Here is a 16,463-nt window from a genome sequence, read left to right as displayed (position 1 = left end):
TTACAAATAAGGGAGTGTCATCTGACGGGTTGTGATACTTCATTCCTATTGAATCCCTAATTGGTGTTACCCTTCCCTTACTGCAGTGTCTGCACATAAAAGCTTACCATGTTGAAGACTGCCATTATGAGTATAAGAGCTGTGGTTGTCATGGTGAGAGTGATGCGGGGCCATGGCTTGTTGGCAATAATGACTGATGACCTCAGCAGCCACATCCAAGAGGTGGAGGTGCTTTTACTGCAGTGCTGCAGGGACATGTACACACAACAACAACAAAAATACAAGAATGTATGAGTCTAAGTACACAAGAGAACTTGGGAGCTGAGATATAATAAAGGAAACACATTCAAACACACACAGAAGAAGCAGAAAAAACACAAGCACATGTGAACTAATTTATATAAGTAAATAACACACATATGCATATAAACAGACACATGCTCAATAAATTAATTATTGCTGTTGAATAAGGACAATGCTGTGAAATTAATAATAAATACACAAGTTCACACACTGAAGCACCTATTACAGATTAACTACTAATTGCCTCAGCAATGCCAATCAACAAGTTCAAGGAACGTACAATTATGGAGAGAGGGGTCCTATCAACATAACAGTGAACTTTGCAATATAGTTCAAACTACATGCAATAACAGCACTATAAAATGACCACTACAAGTGATTCCATCATGTACAGTATATAATGATGTAAGTTATCAGTATATGCAGCTATCAACAAACCCTTCGGGCATACTGTATCGATAATTTTCTAACTTTCATGAGAAGGAAAGTAAAAGTTAAAGGCGTTGTCAACCACAATCCACCTCCAACTTCACTAATCATTATTAAAGCGGGCAAATTTTGTATGTTTTTAGGAGCACAAGACACTGCAATCACACTCCTCATTTTAACCCAGCAATATTACCTGACAGGCCACACACTATAGCATTATCATTTTAATATGTTTATATAGTGTTTATTACTGAGGTTTCATTAATGCAAAAATGCAATCTTTTCAGGCTTCAACAATTGCTGGCTTGGCCTGTTACAGCCCATTACTTTTCCTCTTTGTAGTGCTGCCTTCTGTTTAATGTGTTTCACTGCAACACAATGACAGTGAAAGCCCAAACCATTTCCTTGATCATCTCAGAGCAATATTTGAGCATCACTAGGGCTGAGTGAATGTGACATTTGAGTAGCTCAGGGATGTACATTACTATAAAATAAACTACGGATGGTAGACTGTATCATGCACCAGCAGGATTACTGGAAATATAAAGCTAATGGGACACATCATTTTGTTTAGAAACAAAGGCATTTGCAAACAATTTCCACCCCTAGACCAGTATTTCAAATAATAATAGGTATGACTTGAATGAAACACATGAATAAGAGTTAATATACAGTGTAAAAATATCTGCCCTGGACTGATTTAAGTACAAGATGTCACAGAACCAGCAGAATATTCTAGTCAGTTAATCAAAAAATCATGTTTGACCTTTCTAAGGTACCCACCAGCATTCCCTCCAATACAGTGACAAGGTTTCCGCAAGAAATGCTAAGTAGGTCAGTACCTTATTTTCGGTACATGCATAGTAAAGCATGCACATGTTGTTTTATTCCAGCTAAAAAAATGTATCTGACTGGCTGGTGTCCACTTCTCAAATTCTATCCAAATTTATATTAGGAGTGGCAAATATGTATGAATAAATATGATTTGTATTTTAAATCCTAGTGAACTCCAGGCTGATTGTGAATTATGACACAGGAACCCTCGAATTACCTTTGATGGTTGTCTGCAAATTCCACAAAAAGTAGACAATTACATAATACAAACTAAAGCAAAGACCCCAACACGCCAAATAAAGCTGACAAAAGGAAGCAGGAGGCTTCTCAACTTTAGTTAGAGAGTTGGGTTTTCTTTTGAGCCTTGGGCAACATCCACAGGGAGCATATTTCAGAGCCAAGCAGCAGATTGTCACTTGCAAGGAGCTAAAGATCAGACATTGAGTGGAATGGGTTGTAAAAGCTTGCGGCTTATGGAATTTTATGGTACCTTTAATGTTTTAAAAGTAATTTTTTTTTTCTACCCTTATTCTCCTTCTTCCATCTTATGATCTTTCAGTCATTTTTACAAGACAGAGTGTATCACAGAAGAGAGCTGAAGCAGTTTTTGATGCCCTAAACTATCTTCCAGCAGCTAGTCAAGACTGCAGTGACAATATCTACAGAAATGACTGCCTGTTCTTTCAAAAGGGCATGCAACGGCATTGTTAGCAATTCCATTGTAAGGCCATTCTTAGGGGGCTTAACCCCCATTAAATGTATCATAGATAACATACTAATTAATTTAGCCTCTTCTAAATTATTTTTAATGCAAACATAGGATATAATAGATATGATATGTACACCCAGAATCACAAGATCCATTAGAGACTGCTGCACAGTACAGTCTACAAAGAAGAAGACAAAAAAAATTTGTAGTATGATGTTTTATTAATGGATCTTTGCATTTTTACGGTGGTCAAAAATTATTAGAAAAAGGACTGTCTCTTCCCTCTCTAATGCACCAAAGCAGTAATGTGCATAGGCCCTCTAAGGGGCAGGAGGTGGGGGGTTGGGGTAGGGGTTAGGTTGATGAGCAAGGAGCATCTGTTTCATGCAGAGGGTCAAGATTAATTTTTACCACAGGGTCACACCCGGCACTTGTGTTAAGTTAAGGGGTACTTAAGACAACAAGAAGGGTACTTAATGGGCCATTGCAATGACCAGAGGCGCACTTATACCACTTATGTGCCTTTGGTATGACATTACGACAAACATTAAGCACAGAAGTGTCCCATTAGATAGCGGGCATATCCTGGTTAAATATGGGTTTTAATTAAAAGGGCACTACTAAAACACTGATGTTTGCATTAAATGGATTTACTCACCAGGAAGTGTCCAATGAAACATATGAAGAGGATCAAGGAAAGGATCAGAAAAGCCATACCAAAGGATATTCCCAAAACAGTTGTCCTAAAAAAAATGCAAAATGACATCAAGTTCACAAAGTTTAGTCCACTGAAAGTTTTATGTCCTTGTTAAAAATGTAATTAACACTGCCCTTAACTCAAAATTACTTGTCAAGGCAAAGACATAAGCAAAGTTTAGTAATGTATATTGCATAAGAATAAATATAGACTCTATATAGAATCACTAACAGAGTAAAATGTTATGTTAACAGTAATGTTTCTTCTATGATAATCTGAAACACAGCACACATACTTAGGAAGGACGAGAATCTGCACAATGAAAATGCAGAAGAAGATCAAACAGGCGCAGGTGACATAGTATTTGAAGGCAGGCAAGGTTGTCGCTCTGTACTAAAAGAATGAAAAGAAGGTCAAATTTCAACAATGTGCTTTTAAAGCTGATACTCAAATTAATTCAGAAGCTCCTCAACTGTGCATTCAGAAACCACAAGTTTCTCTGTATTTTACAAGATTTCGGGGTAAGCTATACATAGGCAAAAGTACAAGCAGTACCAATATGGTCTGTAATGGATCATGGCAATTTATTTAGACTGCCTCTTACCTCCTTCTCCAAAGATTTGTTGTGAAAGAATAATGATATTCTTTGGATGTCCTCAGACTTGAGCCACTGTCTGGAAACATAAAGACATAGTTACAGATCAGATAACTATGGTTGAAAGATACATCCTAGGATGCGCTGGAACACTTCATCAGTGATGTTTCCTGAGGTCATCAGGTGTTCCGGTTCTTTCAACATCTTACACCCTCGCTAAGGCGATCCAGCCAGTGCTGATCAGACCCAGCTTGTGTCTCAGCAGCATTGGCCAACAGATCGCTCCTACTGATCCAAAGCCATCTGGAGGCCCTCTCTGCAGTTCCCATGGTGGACCTTATGGCGTTCCTCTTTTCAGCTCCAGTGATGACAAGTAGGGTTAAGACCTTGCACAGTGTGCAGCCAGCAAAGCCTCTACATCCCATTTTGATGGGCTCAAAGCAAGCCTTCCAGCCTCTCAACCAGCACTGCTCCACCAGCTACTGGTACTGGGACTACTTCCGCTCATTTGTCTCCTTTATGCGGTCCTCCCAGGGAACTGTCAGCTCTATCAGGAGCACCTGCTTTGTAGAGACTGATGTTAGCACCACGTCTGGCCTCAACAAAGTTGTTATAATGTGGTCTGGGAGCTTGAGCTGTCTCCACAAGTCCACACACAGCTCCCAGTCTGATGCAGAGGTGTGCAGACCGGCTGCTGAACTGGGCTATGCCCTAGGCTGCTCTCCAGCCCAAACAAAGGCGATATTCCTCTGGCTGCACAAGTGCTTAATGTAAGCCACAGTTTTGGAGATGGCCTCTGCAACCGGCTTCAGCACCTGGTCATGTTGCCAGCGGTAGCGACCCTCCCCCAGGGCTGTTAGGCAGCTGCTGAGGATGTGCTCCAGGGAACCTTTTCCATGGCACTGAGGACATGCTGGAATATCACTCTTGCCCCAGACGTGGAGATTTACTGGCCTGGGTAGGACTTCATACACAGCACAGACTATGAACTTGATTCGCTGGGGTTCCGTCTGCCAGATGTCAGAACAGGTTATCTACCACTCCAGTGCACCCTCCCACCTAGTCCATGCTCCCTGCTACCACATGCCCACCATCCTGCTGGTCCATTCCTCCTCGAATCCTGCCCGCACCTCCTCCAGGACCAGACAGTGTCTGTTCTTGCCATGGGCCTTGTCATAGCATGGTTGGGGGATGGCTCCCAGCCCTGCCCATCCTTATGCCACTGTGCTCACCAGAGCCCTGGGTCTCGGCTGAGACTCAGTGATCTTCAGGCGTTCCTGGGCTCTCCACTTCCTGCCTGTTCACATAACAATGCCTGCTGAAGACACTCTATATTCCCTGGAATCACAATAAAGCAGTGCCTCTCTTGTGTGTGCAACCCTTAACTCCTCATCAAGGCTACTGATTAGGAGCTGGAGTTTATTGGTCCTCCCATACAGTGCTGCACTGCTCAAGCTACGTGGCAGACCCAGCCCTTTGCAGAGGTAGCTGCTGGTCTTCATCTCTGGGGTCCCGACTGTTGACAGTGTTACCTCATACACCAGCAGAGGCCAGAGGACTCGAGGTAGGATACCATGTTAGTGGATCCCAGCCATGAACCTACACAGTAAGCCAGACTTGGTTGTGCCGACGTGAGCCAAGTCTCAAGTTCCGTGATGGTTGCTTGGACTGCAGTTGCATATCTGAGGCTATAGTCAAAGACCTTGCCTAGGCTCTTGACTGGCCTCTCAATGATGGATTGGATGGCAACGCTATCCGAAGAGAAGCGAAACTTGTCCACCATTTTCCCTTTCTTCAACACCATGGCCCTGGATTTGGTTGGTTTGAAACTCATCCTTGCCCACGAGATGAGCTTTTCCAGGCTCTGGAGGATCCACCTACCACCTGGCCCTGATGTTGTGGTGACAGTAAGGTCGTCCAAGAAGGCTCTGATGGGGGGCTGCCAAAACCAAGACTTGGACTTGGACAATTCTACACTCCACCTCAGCTGCCTTAACCACCATGTTCATGGCAAGGGCGAAGAGAGTAACTGAGATGGTGCACCCAGTTATGATCCCCTTTTCAAGGCGATACCAGTCTGATGTTTTGTCCCCAGAAGTGACTCTGAGCCTGAAGTTCCCGTAAAAGTTAAGAATGAGGTCCTTGATCTTGCTGGGCACATGGTGTCGGTCCCGGGTAGTCTCCTTCAGCTGGAGACTGTCCTGGACCGACACCATGTGCCCAACAAGATTAAGGACCTCATCCAGAACTACTATGTGATGAGGTAATTGATCTTGCTGATATAGAATTATTGCCTTGTGGTTGTATGCCTCTGTCCAGACTTATATAATATCTGTAGTGTAGACTTTGAAAGGAATTTAATAAAAGGAATGAAATGTATTTTTTGTGAAACAGAAGTTATCACTATATTGACATGTATGATTCCAATAAAGCTGATTCTGACAGAACACAAAATTGTAGCCATGACAGTAGACAAAGCTTCAAATATGGATGTTACTGAAAAGAAGCCAAAAATTCTAAAACCTGGACGCTTCACAAACATCTTCAACTCGGCGGTAAAATCATCACCATGTCAAGGTTGGCACCCAAGATTAGTGTCAACAATTCAATATCAGACCAAATATGAAAATATGGTCACAATGTCCCCTTCTGTTCCTGAGTTATGGCATTGAATAAATTAAAAAAAATTAAAACAGTATTGCAGCACGGGTAAAAGTTTTGGCACCCTTCTACTCGTAATACACTTGGAATTTCATTCGGCCTTAAATGTATGGAAAATATTAAATGGCTAAATGAAAACAAATAAAACACAAAAAAGAGAGTGAAATACGATATACGTAGTTATTTTTGTTTGCTTTTTATGTATGCATTTACTTTGCTATAATCAAAAGAAAAACATATGATTAGTGGCAATTATTTAGCCTTTTGTTTTCAATAACTAATGTTGCTTTTCACTGACATGAATTTTCCATGCCACATTAAAAATCAAATCACAACACAGAAAACAAATTGAAGAGGTGTATAGCATTTCAGTGTTGTCCAGCAGAGGCCAGTATAGACCTCCCAAAACCAAATACAAAACACTATCATTAGTTTTCCAGAAGAGGTGAAAGGGAGCTCTTTGTTTTCAAGAGAAAGATGCATCAACGATGCCAAAATGAAAAACAACCAACTCTCCAATTGCAATTTTGGGCGCATGAGCTTGTCAGGGGTGACTCAAGCTGATGGCAGCCATTACAGTCAGACTTTCACGTTAAAAGAGTTTCTTGTGGGTCGGCCAGCTGGAAGGATGCTACTACTCACTGCATGTTTAGTTACATTTGTGACTGACCTGTAGTTTTAAGAAATGGCTTGTGCAGCAGGAAACTGTACAAACAAACATTTTGAGGGATTTTGGCTGAATTCTCGGTAGGTGTTGACAGCTAAGCTAATTAATGTTACCTAGCTAGGACTACCTCAGTAAATAGAAGGTTTAAGGAGGACAATAAGCTAAAGCTAACAGATGTCTGCAGGGTCAATAGGTACAATTGCCTGAATGTTTGAATGTAAGACTACAGGATGGATTAATGTTGCAGTGTATAACATTACTGACTTTACCACTGATTGATGATAGCAGAAAGACTAGAGGGCTAACTTTTATCCAATTAAATAAATAAATTACAGTAACTGGACATCTGAAGTATGGTAATTCAACTAATAAATGGAGAAATCTCTGTCTGTCTTTCTGTCTGTCCTCCATGATTCTCGAGAAATGCTCATCTGATTGACTTAAAACGTCACCTGTATTGCTGAGGACCCAAGGAATTGCAGTGTTGACTGTGAAAGTTTTTGGATGAGTATAAAAAGATAAAATGTTATAAAAAGAGAGATGTTAAACAACAGATTAGACAATGGTGTGTTGCAAAGATGGCTATGCCAGGTCAAAGCATGGATTACCGGGGAAACAAGCTACAAAAACTAGCACAGAATCATCTAATGTGTGGGACTATTTTAGATGGAGACCAAAGCTTGGCAAATTGGAAATGGTTTATCACGGCATTACAACTGCTATGCCCGTTCACTTGAAGTGATAGTATCCCGGAGTGCTTTGTTCAAGACACAGCGACAGCAAGATCGCTCAGTTTTGTTTACTTTTTATCCCCAACCAAGCATTGTATATTAGGATTATTAACAGGCGGAACAAGTCATTTATGTACTGCTGCTGTACACCATGTGTCATCTAACGTTGTTATTCAGGCGTTGTATATTTCCTGTTTCCTTTAACAGCCATGTATGAGTGAGAAAATGGCTTAAACAGATGTTAAATCGTAAATATTTTCCTAACTGATGCAAAAATACATTTGACAGTTCAAGGAAAGGGTTACAATGATACACAGTGAATAAATTAATCTACACTCACTTAACAGTTTATTAAGTACATCTAGATAAAACTAATGAAGTATAATACAATAGCCCTGCAATAAATCCTCCCTTCATGAGGATTAAAGTGTTCAGTTTTTATTGAATCTGTTTTAAGAGGATGTTGATTTATTTTAATGGTTATTTTTGGAGGCTGTAATTTGTGGTCCTCTTGAACTGTACTTGGTTATACTGAAAGGTGTTTTTAATATTTTGTCAACTTTAGCAACACTTCTCAGTATAACCCTGTACAGATAATAAATATATTATTTTTTAATATACATATTTTTTAAAATCCCTTACTTTTGTGAATTTATCCCGTCAAAGGTCCTAATCATCCTCTCGTTAAGTTCTTCCTCAAATCGTTTCTTCTGAGACTTTGTCCTATAATGAGTAACAAGAAAAAGACACAGAATATCTATTAAGTTCACATAATATTAGTCACACAGATCAAAGCCTCTAGCAGAAGTCTAGTCTTATTAAACATCTTGTCGCCTGTCTCTGTACTGTTAAGGGATGAGGATAATCCTGCCAAAGAAAATTGTGCTGGAGCTGTAAAATGAGCAGCTTGCCTTTCTGATCTCCTCTGGAAGTGATACTGCCCCATTGGCACATCCTAGACACAGAGCAGGAGGAGAAAGATGGGTTACAAGCTAGAGCTGAACTTCCCCATCAGCTAAATAACAACATATGTGTAGCAAAAATTACACACAGCAGTGTTGATCTTCCCATTCTCATTAGTCATGCTGTCTCTGTGATGCAGGTTGGCAAATGGCTTGGCTGCTCCCCACGACTCAAGGTAGCGGGTCATCCTGACTGATGCCCTCATCTTTGCTCCATCTAGAGTGTGTCTTGGGCGGTAATGGTGCTGTGGGCTTCGACGTTCAACCTGGACATACATGGCAATGGTGTTATTTTATTGCACGTTATTCAAAGTCGAATATTCTTATTATTGAATGTGATGTATATGCTACGACCTTTGGGTTGATGACCAGATAAGTGATGACTCCATGTTCCTTTAGGTAGGGGTCCCTTTCCTGTCCATCCCCATCTTCCACCTTATAGGCCCCATTCAGGTGCTCCAGTGTCACTGAAGTGATGTGGACTCGTCTGGCAATGAACAGTTGTAAACAATCAACAGATAGGTTTTCTATGAACATTAATTGTGACTTTAACCATTAACAGCTACCACCCACATTAAAACCGATACCAAAAACAACACAACAACAACAATATAATAACACCTCATGCAAACGGAAACAAATGCTTCTATTTTACTTCCAGTTCACTCACCCTGGTACACCTCCTGCCTCCATATGATTGGCCAGCGTGACATCATGTGACCAAACATCATACTGCCATTTCTGAAGTCCAATCACACCACACAGGACATTTCCTGAATGCACGCCAACGCGCATATTGATGTCAACCCCTGTGGCATCCCGCACTTTCCTGTCATACACCAAAAAAAGACTTTTATTAATACGGAGCAATAGAAAGTAATCAGCCATGGCATGTATCGTTTTAGGAATAACAGCAAATGCACTACTCTATGACCTTTATGGTGTATGCAAAGAACAGAAACACTGGAAAAACACAGAGAGATGGAAACCTGCCACAGTATTTTTCAAGTTTTCGGAGTAAACTAAGTCTGTTAACAAATATGCTCATCTTGACTTCAACTGTTCTTTGACTACGGTAACCCAGTTAAAGTGTGCCATGATATTATCAACAATCACACTATGGCGTTAATCTGATTATTGTCAAATTATTTGCATGCATGTTAACACACAAGTTCCTCAATTAAATTTCATTATTTGAGGTTTTTCTATCTCCACTAATTCTGCTGCAGCCTCCTCCGCTTTCTCTCAGGCTTATGCCCAGAGATAAGATAGGACATGACAATCAAGAAAAAGTCTCTAAATCTGACCTACTGGTTAGAAACGTCTAGAAGGTAGTACTCTACAATTTCCAGAAATGTAATGGGACTGTTGAGAGTCTTTAGAGTTTACCTGAATTAAAAGACAAGAATCCGCATGAAACAAATTTTTTGTGCTGTTAGTGGCATCTAATATCAGTTTTCAAGTGCTTGCAGTATGATAAATGAACCACTGCTGAACCTCTTTCCACATCATTTATTTACATTTAATTTCAGGCCAGATATTTTCACATATTTTGACATCACTGATGTCGAAGTCAACCCAACATTGGTACTGTAGACTTGGGGGATGCTTTAACTAAGACATACTGCAGAGTAACAGAGAAGCAAGCTTTTCAAAAATGGGGCTGTCGATCTTTAGCAGCACTGTTATGTAACCGGCACTTACTTGATGGCCTCACACATGTCCAGACCCATTTTCACACAGTTCTTAGCATGGTTTGGTAGAGACTCTGGCAGGCCAGACACACAGTAGTAACAGTCGCCAAGGATTTTTATCCGCATACATTCATTCTCCTGCATATACAAAGGCGGAAAACAGGCTCAGATACACAGGCTCAGATAAATGTCCAACTGACAGACAGTAGAGACAGCTTTTTAATTTAATCACACAATAACCCTTTGAGAAAAAATCCACCCTCAGACTTTTTACATTCAACGTGCCTTATGGCTACACTGTTATGTGCTCTGTTAATGTTACTGTGAGTGGAAAAAATGGAGTCTCAATTTTTTCTATGATTGGTTTGTCCATGTATGACTCAGCAGAGAATACTTTAGTAAAGGGACAAGCTCTTGCTCTCTGCTTTTGAGAGGCTGATATCAAAACCTGATGCCATATTTTTACCAGTTATAGTGAAGACTGCTGGGGAAAAAATATGTTTTTGTTAAGATATTTGCATTACAAATTGAATTGTATCTGCACTGCAAATATCCACGTGTGAAGTCAGATCATACAGGTGTTTTCAGGAAGAAATTCATCATGAAGCAAGAAAGGGCGATCATGTGAAATGTAAGATAGATCACCAAAAGCTGGTTCATAACAGCCTTAAGCGTTTAGGTTGGATTTTACCCTTTGTAAGATAGGACAGTGAGTAAGATGTATAAGATATGAGTTATCATTTAATCTTGAATGAATAAACAAAATTAGCACATTGTTGGGGATGTCTTGTTTAGTCACAGGGTCCAATAAGGAAATGTTTACCTTGGCAATTTGATCGAATTTGCCAAACAGCTCATTCAGCATGTGCACCAGCTCTCCAGGTGAACAGTCACTGGCTAGCCGCGTGAAACCTACTATGTCAGCATACAGTATACTAGAGATGGAAAAATAATATTAATCAATATACTATAATATAATGGTTGTATAAGTTTTCCATGAAGAGCTGTAGCTTATAAAACCATAAGTACAGTACAGTACTGCTTGGTCACATAAATCCAAATAAATAATACATGCCTGACATTAGTGTGTCTCTGGACATAGAGGTTGTGAAAATTGTTTGTGTTCTCAATCTGGCCGAAGTTTGGGCCCTTCAGTCTCTGGATGATCTCAGCTTTCATCACACGGGCGATGTGAGCTGGCAACAGTGACAACAGGAGACGCTCCTGATGGCAATAACACAAAGAGAAAAGAAATGGCATTTCAGGGATGATAAGGAAAGTCAAGGAAAAATAAGCTGATAATACTCGCCTTCCTTTAAAAAAAAATCAACATTTATAATAAATAATATAAGGTTTCATATAGGACAACATGTCATTTATGAGAGAGTCAGAGTAAAATAAGAGTATTTTTCTCTCCGTGACGTATTGCTTCAACACCCCAAAGATCCGCTCTCTGTCAGTGTCTTGACCAAAATTTAATGTGATTAAAAGTAATGAAAATGCAAAATAAGAACAATATTTTGACTATAAGTTACAAAACAAACTTTCAGATCGAATGTTTGGATATTTATGTAATCAACGTATAATGATCAGGGACCTTGACTTTATAACAAAAAAGTTTTCCAAATTTATATTTAATTGAATTCAGCCCTAATAAAATTATGAAGCATTGATGACAGGAGGAGACAAAAATCTGTTACCATTATGATACTAGCCTCAATTAAAGCTTCAAGTGCTAAGTGAAGGTTAATTGGGCACTACATTGTCAGGTTGACTTGCTGTTACTCAACGTAATGATCAATTAAAAATTGTTTTTACAGTGCTCATTATTTTATTGCCAGCCAACAGAAGACAGACCCCCTTACTCTTTTATTTAGTGGTAGCTTAACCATCTCTCTGTTTCTCTTTGAGGCTTCTGTACGTTTTACTCTAAGCCAACCTGTGCAGTAATTAGCAAATAAAACTCCTCTTGTGGTGAGGAAAAGTGCAAGATTGGAGAAAACTCTTAATTAAGCCAAAGTCACCTCCAACTTGAATAGTTTTCTGCACCACTGATCATCTCCCTGCACTGTTGTTGAGGCTCAGAGGCTTCTATTTGAAGGAGAGGTCCAAGGTAGCTGCTATAAACTCTGCCAGGACTTTGGGTTTATAATGAACACAAATAGTCCCTTTTGGACCACTCATACCAAAAATGTATGCACTCACTGTACTGCGGAGCACTTTGGATAAAAGCAAGCAGCTAACAGCATATATTATGAGTGCACTGAGCGCCTAAAGGAAATGTGTCTCTGCACTGTTACTACCATCTGTCGCAGGCAACAGCAGCACTCCAGGGCTACTGCATAACACTCCACCCAAGGCATTCTCAGCTTCACTCATGGCAGTTGTACCAAAACAAGCTGGATTCACCATTAGGATAACCAGTTCCACCACAAGTCTGGGCTTTCAAAACAGTAACTGGATTCACCTGCTTTTGACCAAGATACAACTGCAGCAGCTGTAGTAAAAAGCTAGCTACATCCCAAGCTCCCAAAGCACCTTGTTAATATCGCGCAGGACGCCATGCTGCTTTTAAGTAGCATCACCAAATTCACCTGCATCAAAATGTACCAAGCTGTTCCAACTTTACACACAGCATGTGGAGAAAAGCACAAAGGTATAGTTACACACATAATGTTGCTGGTTGACTGTATATCGTGAATAGAATAAAGTATTTTTGGAAATGGCATTTGCACACAAGTTTTTTCAAAACGGTTTATGAAAATGAGGTACCCAAGAAATAAAAATGTTACTTTGTGTTTCTTAATTGTGTACAGTAGGTACAAGAAAATAGCACATACCTCCTCTAGTCTTGTAATAATGGGAGCCATTACTATCACAGGTTTTGTGAAATATTTCCCAAATACTTGAGATAAGACTCAACAACACATCCAAAATGCTGCACAGGACAAACACAAAAATGTAGATGTATCAATGGAAGGAAGTACAGGTGGACCTGAACATATCAGATCATTCAGTCCATAGCCTCATTTTAAAGGGACTTATTTGCTGCACATGAAAATACAGTTGCAGATTTCCTTATATCTTGTTAATCATCTGCAAAGTGTAACTGCACCAGTCACAGGACGCTAAAGAACTTTTACTACACAGGATTTAGAACAAGCAGTAGGCTCCAGCGACTTAACATTATCATCACACTAACTGTGGTCATTAACAGCTACCACATTCTGTAAAAAACAATCCCTGACAAAAATTCTCTGGGGACTCCTTCCTTTCCTAAACCACAGGGATCAAGCACTGAAATCTATATGAAGAGATGATTGAATCCCCTGACTGACAAATTTTAGGTAAAAGCCTTAAAGCACAACAAGCAGATATAAAGTAAATGTTTGTATAATGCTTTTAGATACATGAAGGTCCAGTGGGGATTTTTTGATGAAAAAACTCAGCAATTTCACTAAAGTGCAGCATTAAAAGGCAGATGAAAAAAATATTCCTACAAAACAAGAGAGTGCCACAAAAAACCTTTTTGAATAATCATCAGTTATTTTGCTCTGGATTTGATATTATTCTCCAAGTCGTGTTTTGTGCCACATTGTTGTTTCATTAACACGTTTTCATTGTCGTCATCATCATCATCCATTTTACATTATCCATTCCTCATTCATGCAAATTTTTACACCCCATCACTGTAATTAACACTATTATCACCACCATCCACACTACAAGAATATACTCAATCACTCACTGCCTGCCCGACTCTCACTGGCCCACTGGTCATTAAGACTTATTGACTACTTTACCTGTTGTCGCTTCTCAAACTCCAGTTTAATTGGGGACTTGATGCAGTTGCAGGTATCCTGATAAGTCTGTTTTAGTGCCAATTCCATCAGATGCTTGTGGTATGCCCCTGCCATGTTGCCACACAGGAAAATGATAATATTGGCCAAAATCTGTACAGGAAGAGAGACAAAACCCGTATTAGATAAATATCAGACAAATAATAATATTCAACTCAAATATATTAATGGGGTGAATGGTAACCTGGCATTTACTTGAAAGAGCAGAAAAAAAGCTGTCAAAGGAAATACACCCAACATTAGTATCTGTTAGTCTCCTATCTATTGCATTGTTCCTGATGAAAGCATTGCAATGATTATATATTTGCAGCTACTGCTACTGCACTTGCTGCTAATGCAAACCTAACATTTCCTACTGCTGCAGCTTCACATTAAAAGCATTAAACTGGCAAAACATGAGTTGACTTTTAGTATGAAGTATTCACAAGAAATGCAATGTGTTTTTCAGTGAGGTTAGCACTTGACCACTACCGCTCATAAAAAATGCATCTACAAAACAAGACAATGGCCATTTTTGGCATTTTTGGACAGCGGATCAGTTTGAAATATTGGAGGGAGTAATTGAACAAGGAGCAGCCACAGTGGGTGTTAAATGAAGTCGACAGGCTGCACACCTCCAACTTCTCAGCCAGGTCACCAACTCCTGTCACTGTGTTAGCTGTTCATAGACTCATGCCCTGTGCAGCATAAAATCATATAATGGTTCCTCAAAGAATGATGGAAAAAGGCCAGTAATTGCCTGACTTCTTTACTAAAACAACAATAGTTTGTTTTGCTGCCCCCAAAATTATGTGACCTGTAGTATTAAACCACATTTGCTTTTACCACCAGTAACTAGAGGTGTTGCCAAATTAACCAGGACTGAAATCTTCGAGATTGCCACTTTAAGGCTATCTATGACAACCCCACAGCAAGATTCAAAATTAATGGTCACTTATCCACACCCCTCACATTAGAAAGAGGAGTGGTCTCCACTGCACTATTTCTAGATCCACAGGCCCAACATATGAGACAGGAAAACAAAGTTATGAGTATTGAAATTAATGGAGTAGAACATAAAATAGCATGTTACGTGGAAGATGTTCTTTAGTATTTGAAAAAACCTGAAATATCTCTAACAAAAGTGATGAATTTCTTAAAATTTTTGGTCCACTATCAGGTTTGAGACTGAATATACATAAATCATATGTAAGAGTTTTAGTTTTATCTATCCATTGAAATGGAAAACAGAATCTTTTAAATATTTGGGTTTAATTTTGCGGTCACAGGAATATTTGACAAAAATTATGACCCTCTGTACTTTAAAATCAAAGATCTTGCAATGTGGCATCTCATACCCTTTTCAACAATTGAAACAATTCAAATCTATGGTCTACCAAGATTGTATAACTTTCCCAATAACTTTCCCAATTACAATTGCTCAAAACCAATTCACAGGATGGGAGAAAATGATATTGACTCTTATATGGCAGGGAAAAAGACCTTGGGTATAGTATAAAACATTACAGCTAACAAAAGAAAGAGGTGGCTGGGGTTTACCATCTATGAAAAATCACTTTATCTCTGCAAAGATCAGAGCATTATTGTGTTCATGTAACCATGGTGCATTATGGAGAGACATTGAATGTAGAATGGTATATGATGTTCATATACAGGCTGTACTATTGAATAAAAACCTGCAAACATAGATTGGACTTATATAGACTAGAAAATCCAGTCTTTGTAAAATCGGCTTTGAGGGTGTGGAGAGCAGTAACAAAAGAACATGAATTGGAAGAAGACATTAAATATTCTCAGTTGGTGTGCATATGATTCGGATTTTGCACCAAATAAAGTATATGACGGTGATGAGAAAAATTAAAAAAAAAACAACCTTATGTGGCAGTGTACAGAAAGATGAAATTATGTGTTTTCAAACAATAATTTTTCATTAATAAATCAAGATTTGTATAGATCTCTCCAATTAAGAACTTACTACAAAAAAATTATTAAAAATAAAATACCAGAGATGCCAGTAAACCTTTTATCCATCTTTTCATAAATATGTATATAAAAAAAGACATTATTAGAGGGGTTATCTCCTGACTGTATTAGAGTCTCCAAAATCTGAAAGCTTACTCAACAAAATATGTAAAGGACAGATGGGAGAAGGAAGGACACCTGATAATAAAAGACAAAGAATTGCAACATATCTGCATATTGCAATGGAAAAGCACAAATCTCATGCATGGAAAGAACTCCACCTCAGTGTTGGAGTAGCTGTGGCTGTCAAGTCGCAAACCACTACAATGTTTTTTGGGAATGCCAATTCAGAATTACTG

General features: G+C 39.3%; 1 protein-coding gene across 1 annotated transcript in view; it reads right to left on the bottom strand.

Annotated features, from left to right (window-relative positions):
* adcy2a (adenylate cyclase 2a) overlaps window positions 1–16,463 on the bottom strand; it is a 65,519-nt gene that overhangs the window by 15,898 nt on the left and 33,158 nt on the right. The window contains exons 4-16 of the mRNA XM_040116727.1: window positions 14,086–14,235; window positions 11,358–11,506; window positions 11,106–11,217; window positions 10,293–10,420; window positions 9,259–9,417; window positions 8,943–9,075; window positions 8,678–8,854; window positions 8,538–8,581; window positions 8,269–8,349; window positions 3,577–3,646; window positions 3,268–3,365; window positions 2,934–3,018; window positions 108–245 (exon numbers count right to left, since the gene is read on the bottom strand). Of these exons, the coding sequence (XP_039972661.1) occupies window positions 108–245; window positions 2,934–3,018; window positions 3,268–3,365; window positions 3,577–3,646; window positions 8,269–8,349; window positions 8,538–8,581; window positions 8,678–8,854; window positions 8,943–9,075; window positions 9,259–9,417; window positions 10,293–10,420; window positions 11,106–11,217; window positions 11,358–11,506; window positions 14,086–14,235 (1,524 nt within the window). The remainder of the gene's footprint in view (window positions 1–107; window positions 246–2,933; window positions 3,019–3,267; window positions 3,366–3,576; window positions 3,647–8,268; window positions 8,350–8,537; window positions 8,582–8,677; window positions 8,855–8,942; window positions 9,076–9,258; window positions 9,418–10,292; window positions 10,421–11,105; window positions 11,218–11,357; window positions 11,507–14,085; window positions 14,236–16,463) is intronic.

This window comes from Xiphias gladius, chromosome 22, assembly GCF_016859285.1.
Source record: "Xiphias gladius isolate SHS-SW01 ecotype Sanya breed wild chromosome 22, ASM1685928v1, whole genome shotgun sequence".
In the NCBI taxonomy this organism is placed as follows: domain Eukaryota; kingdom Metazoa; phylum Chordata; class Actinopteri; order Istiophoriformes; family Xiphiidae; genus Xiphias; species Xiphias gladius.
Note: the sequence above shows the minus strand (reverse complement) of the source record. Positions and strands in the feature narration are given on the sequence as shown.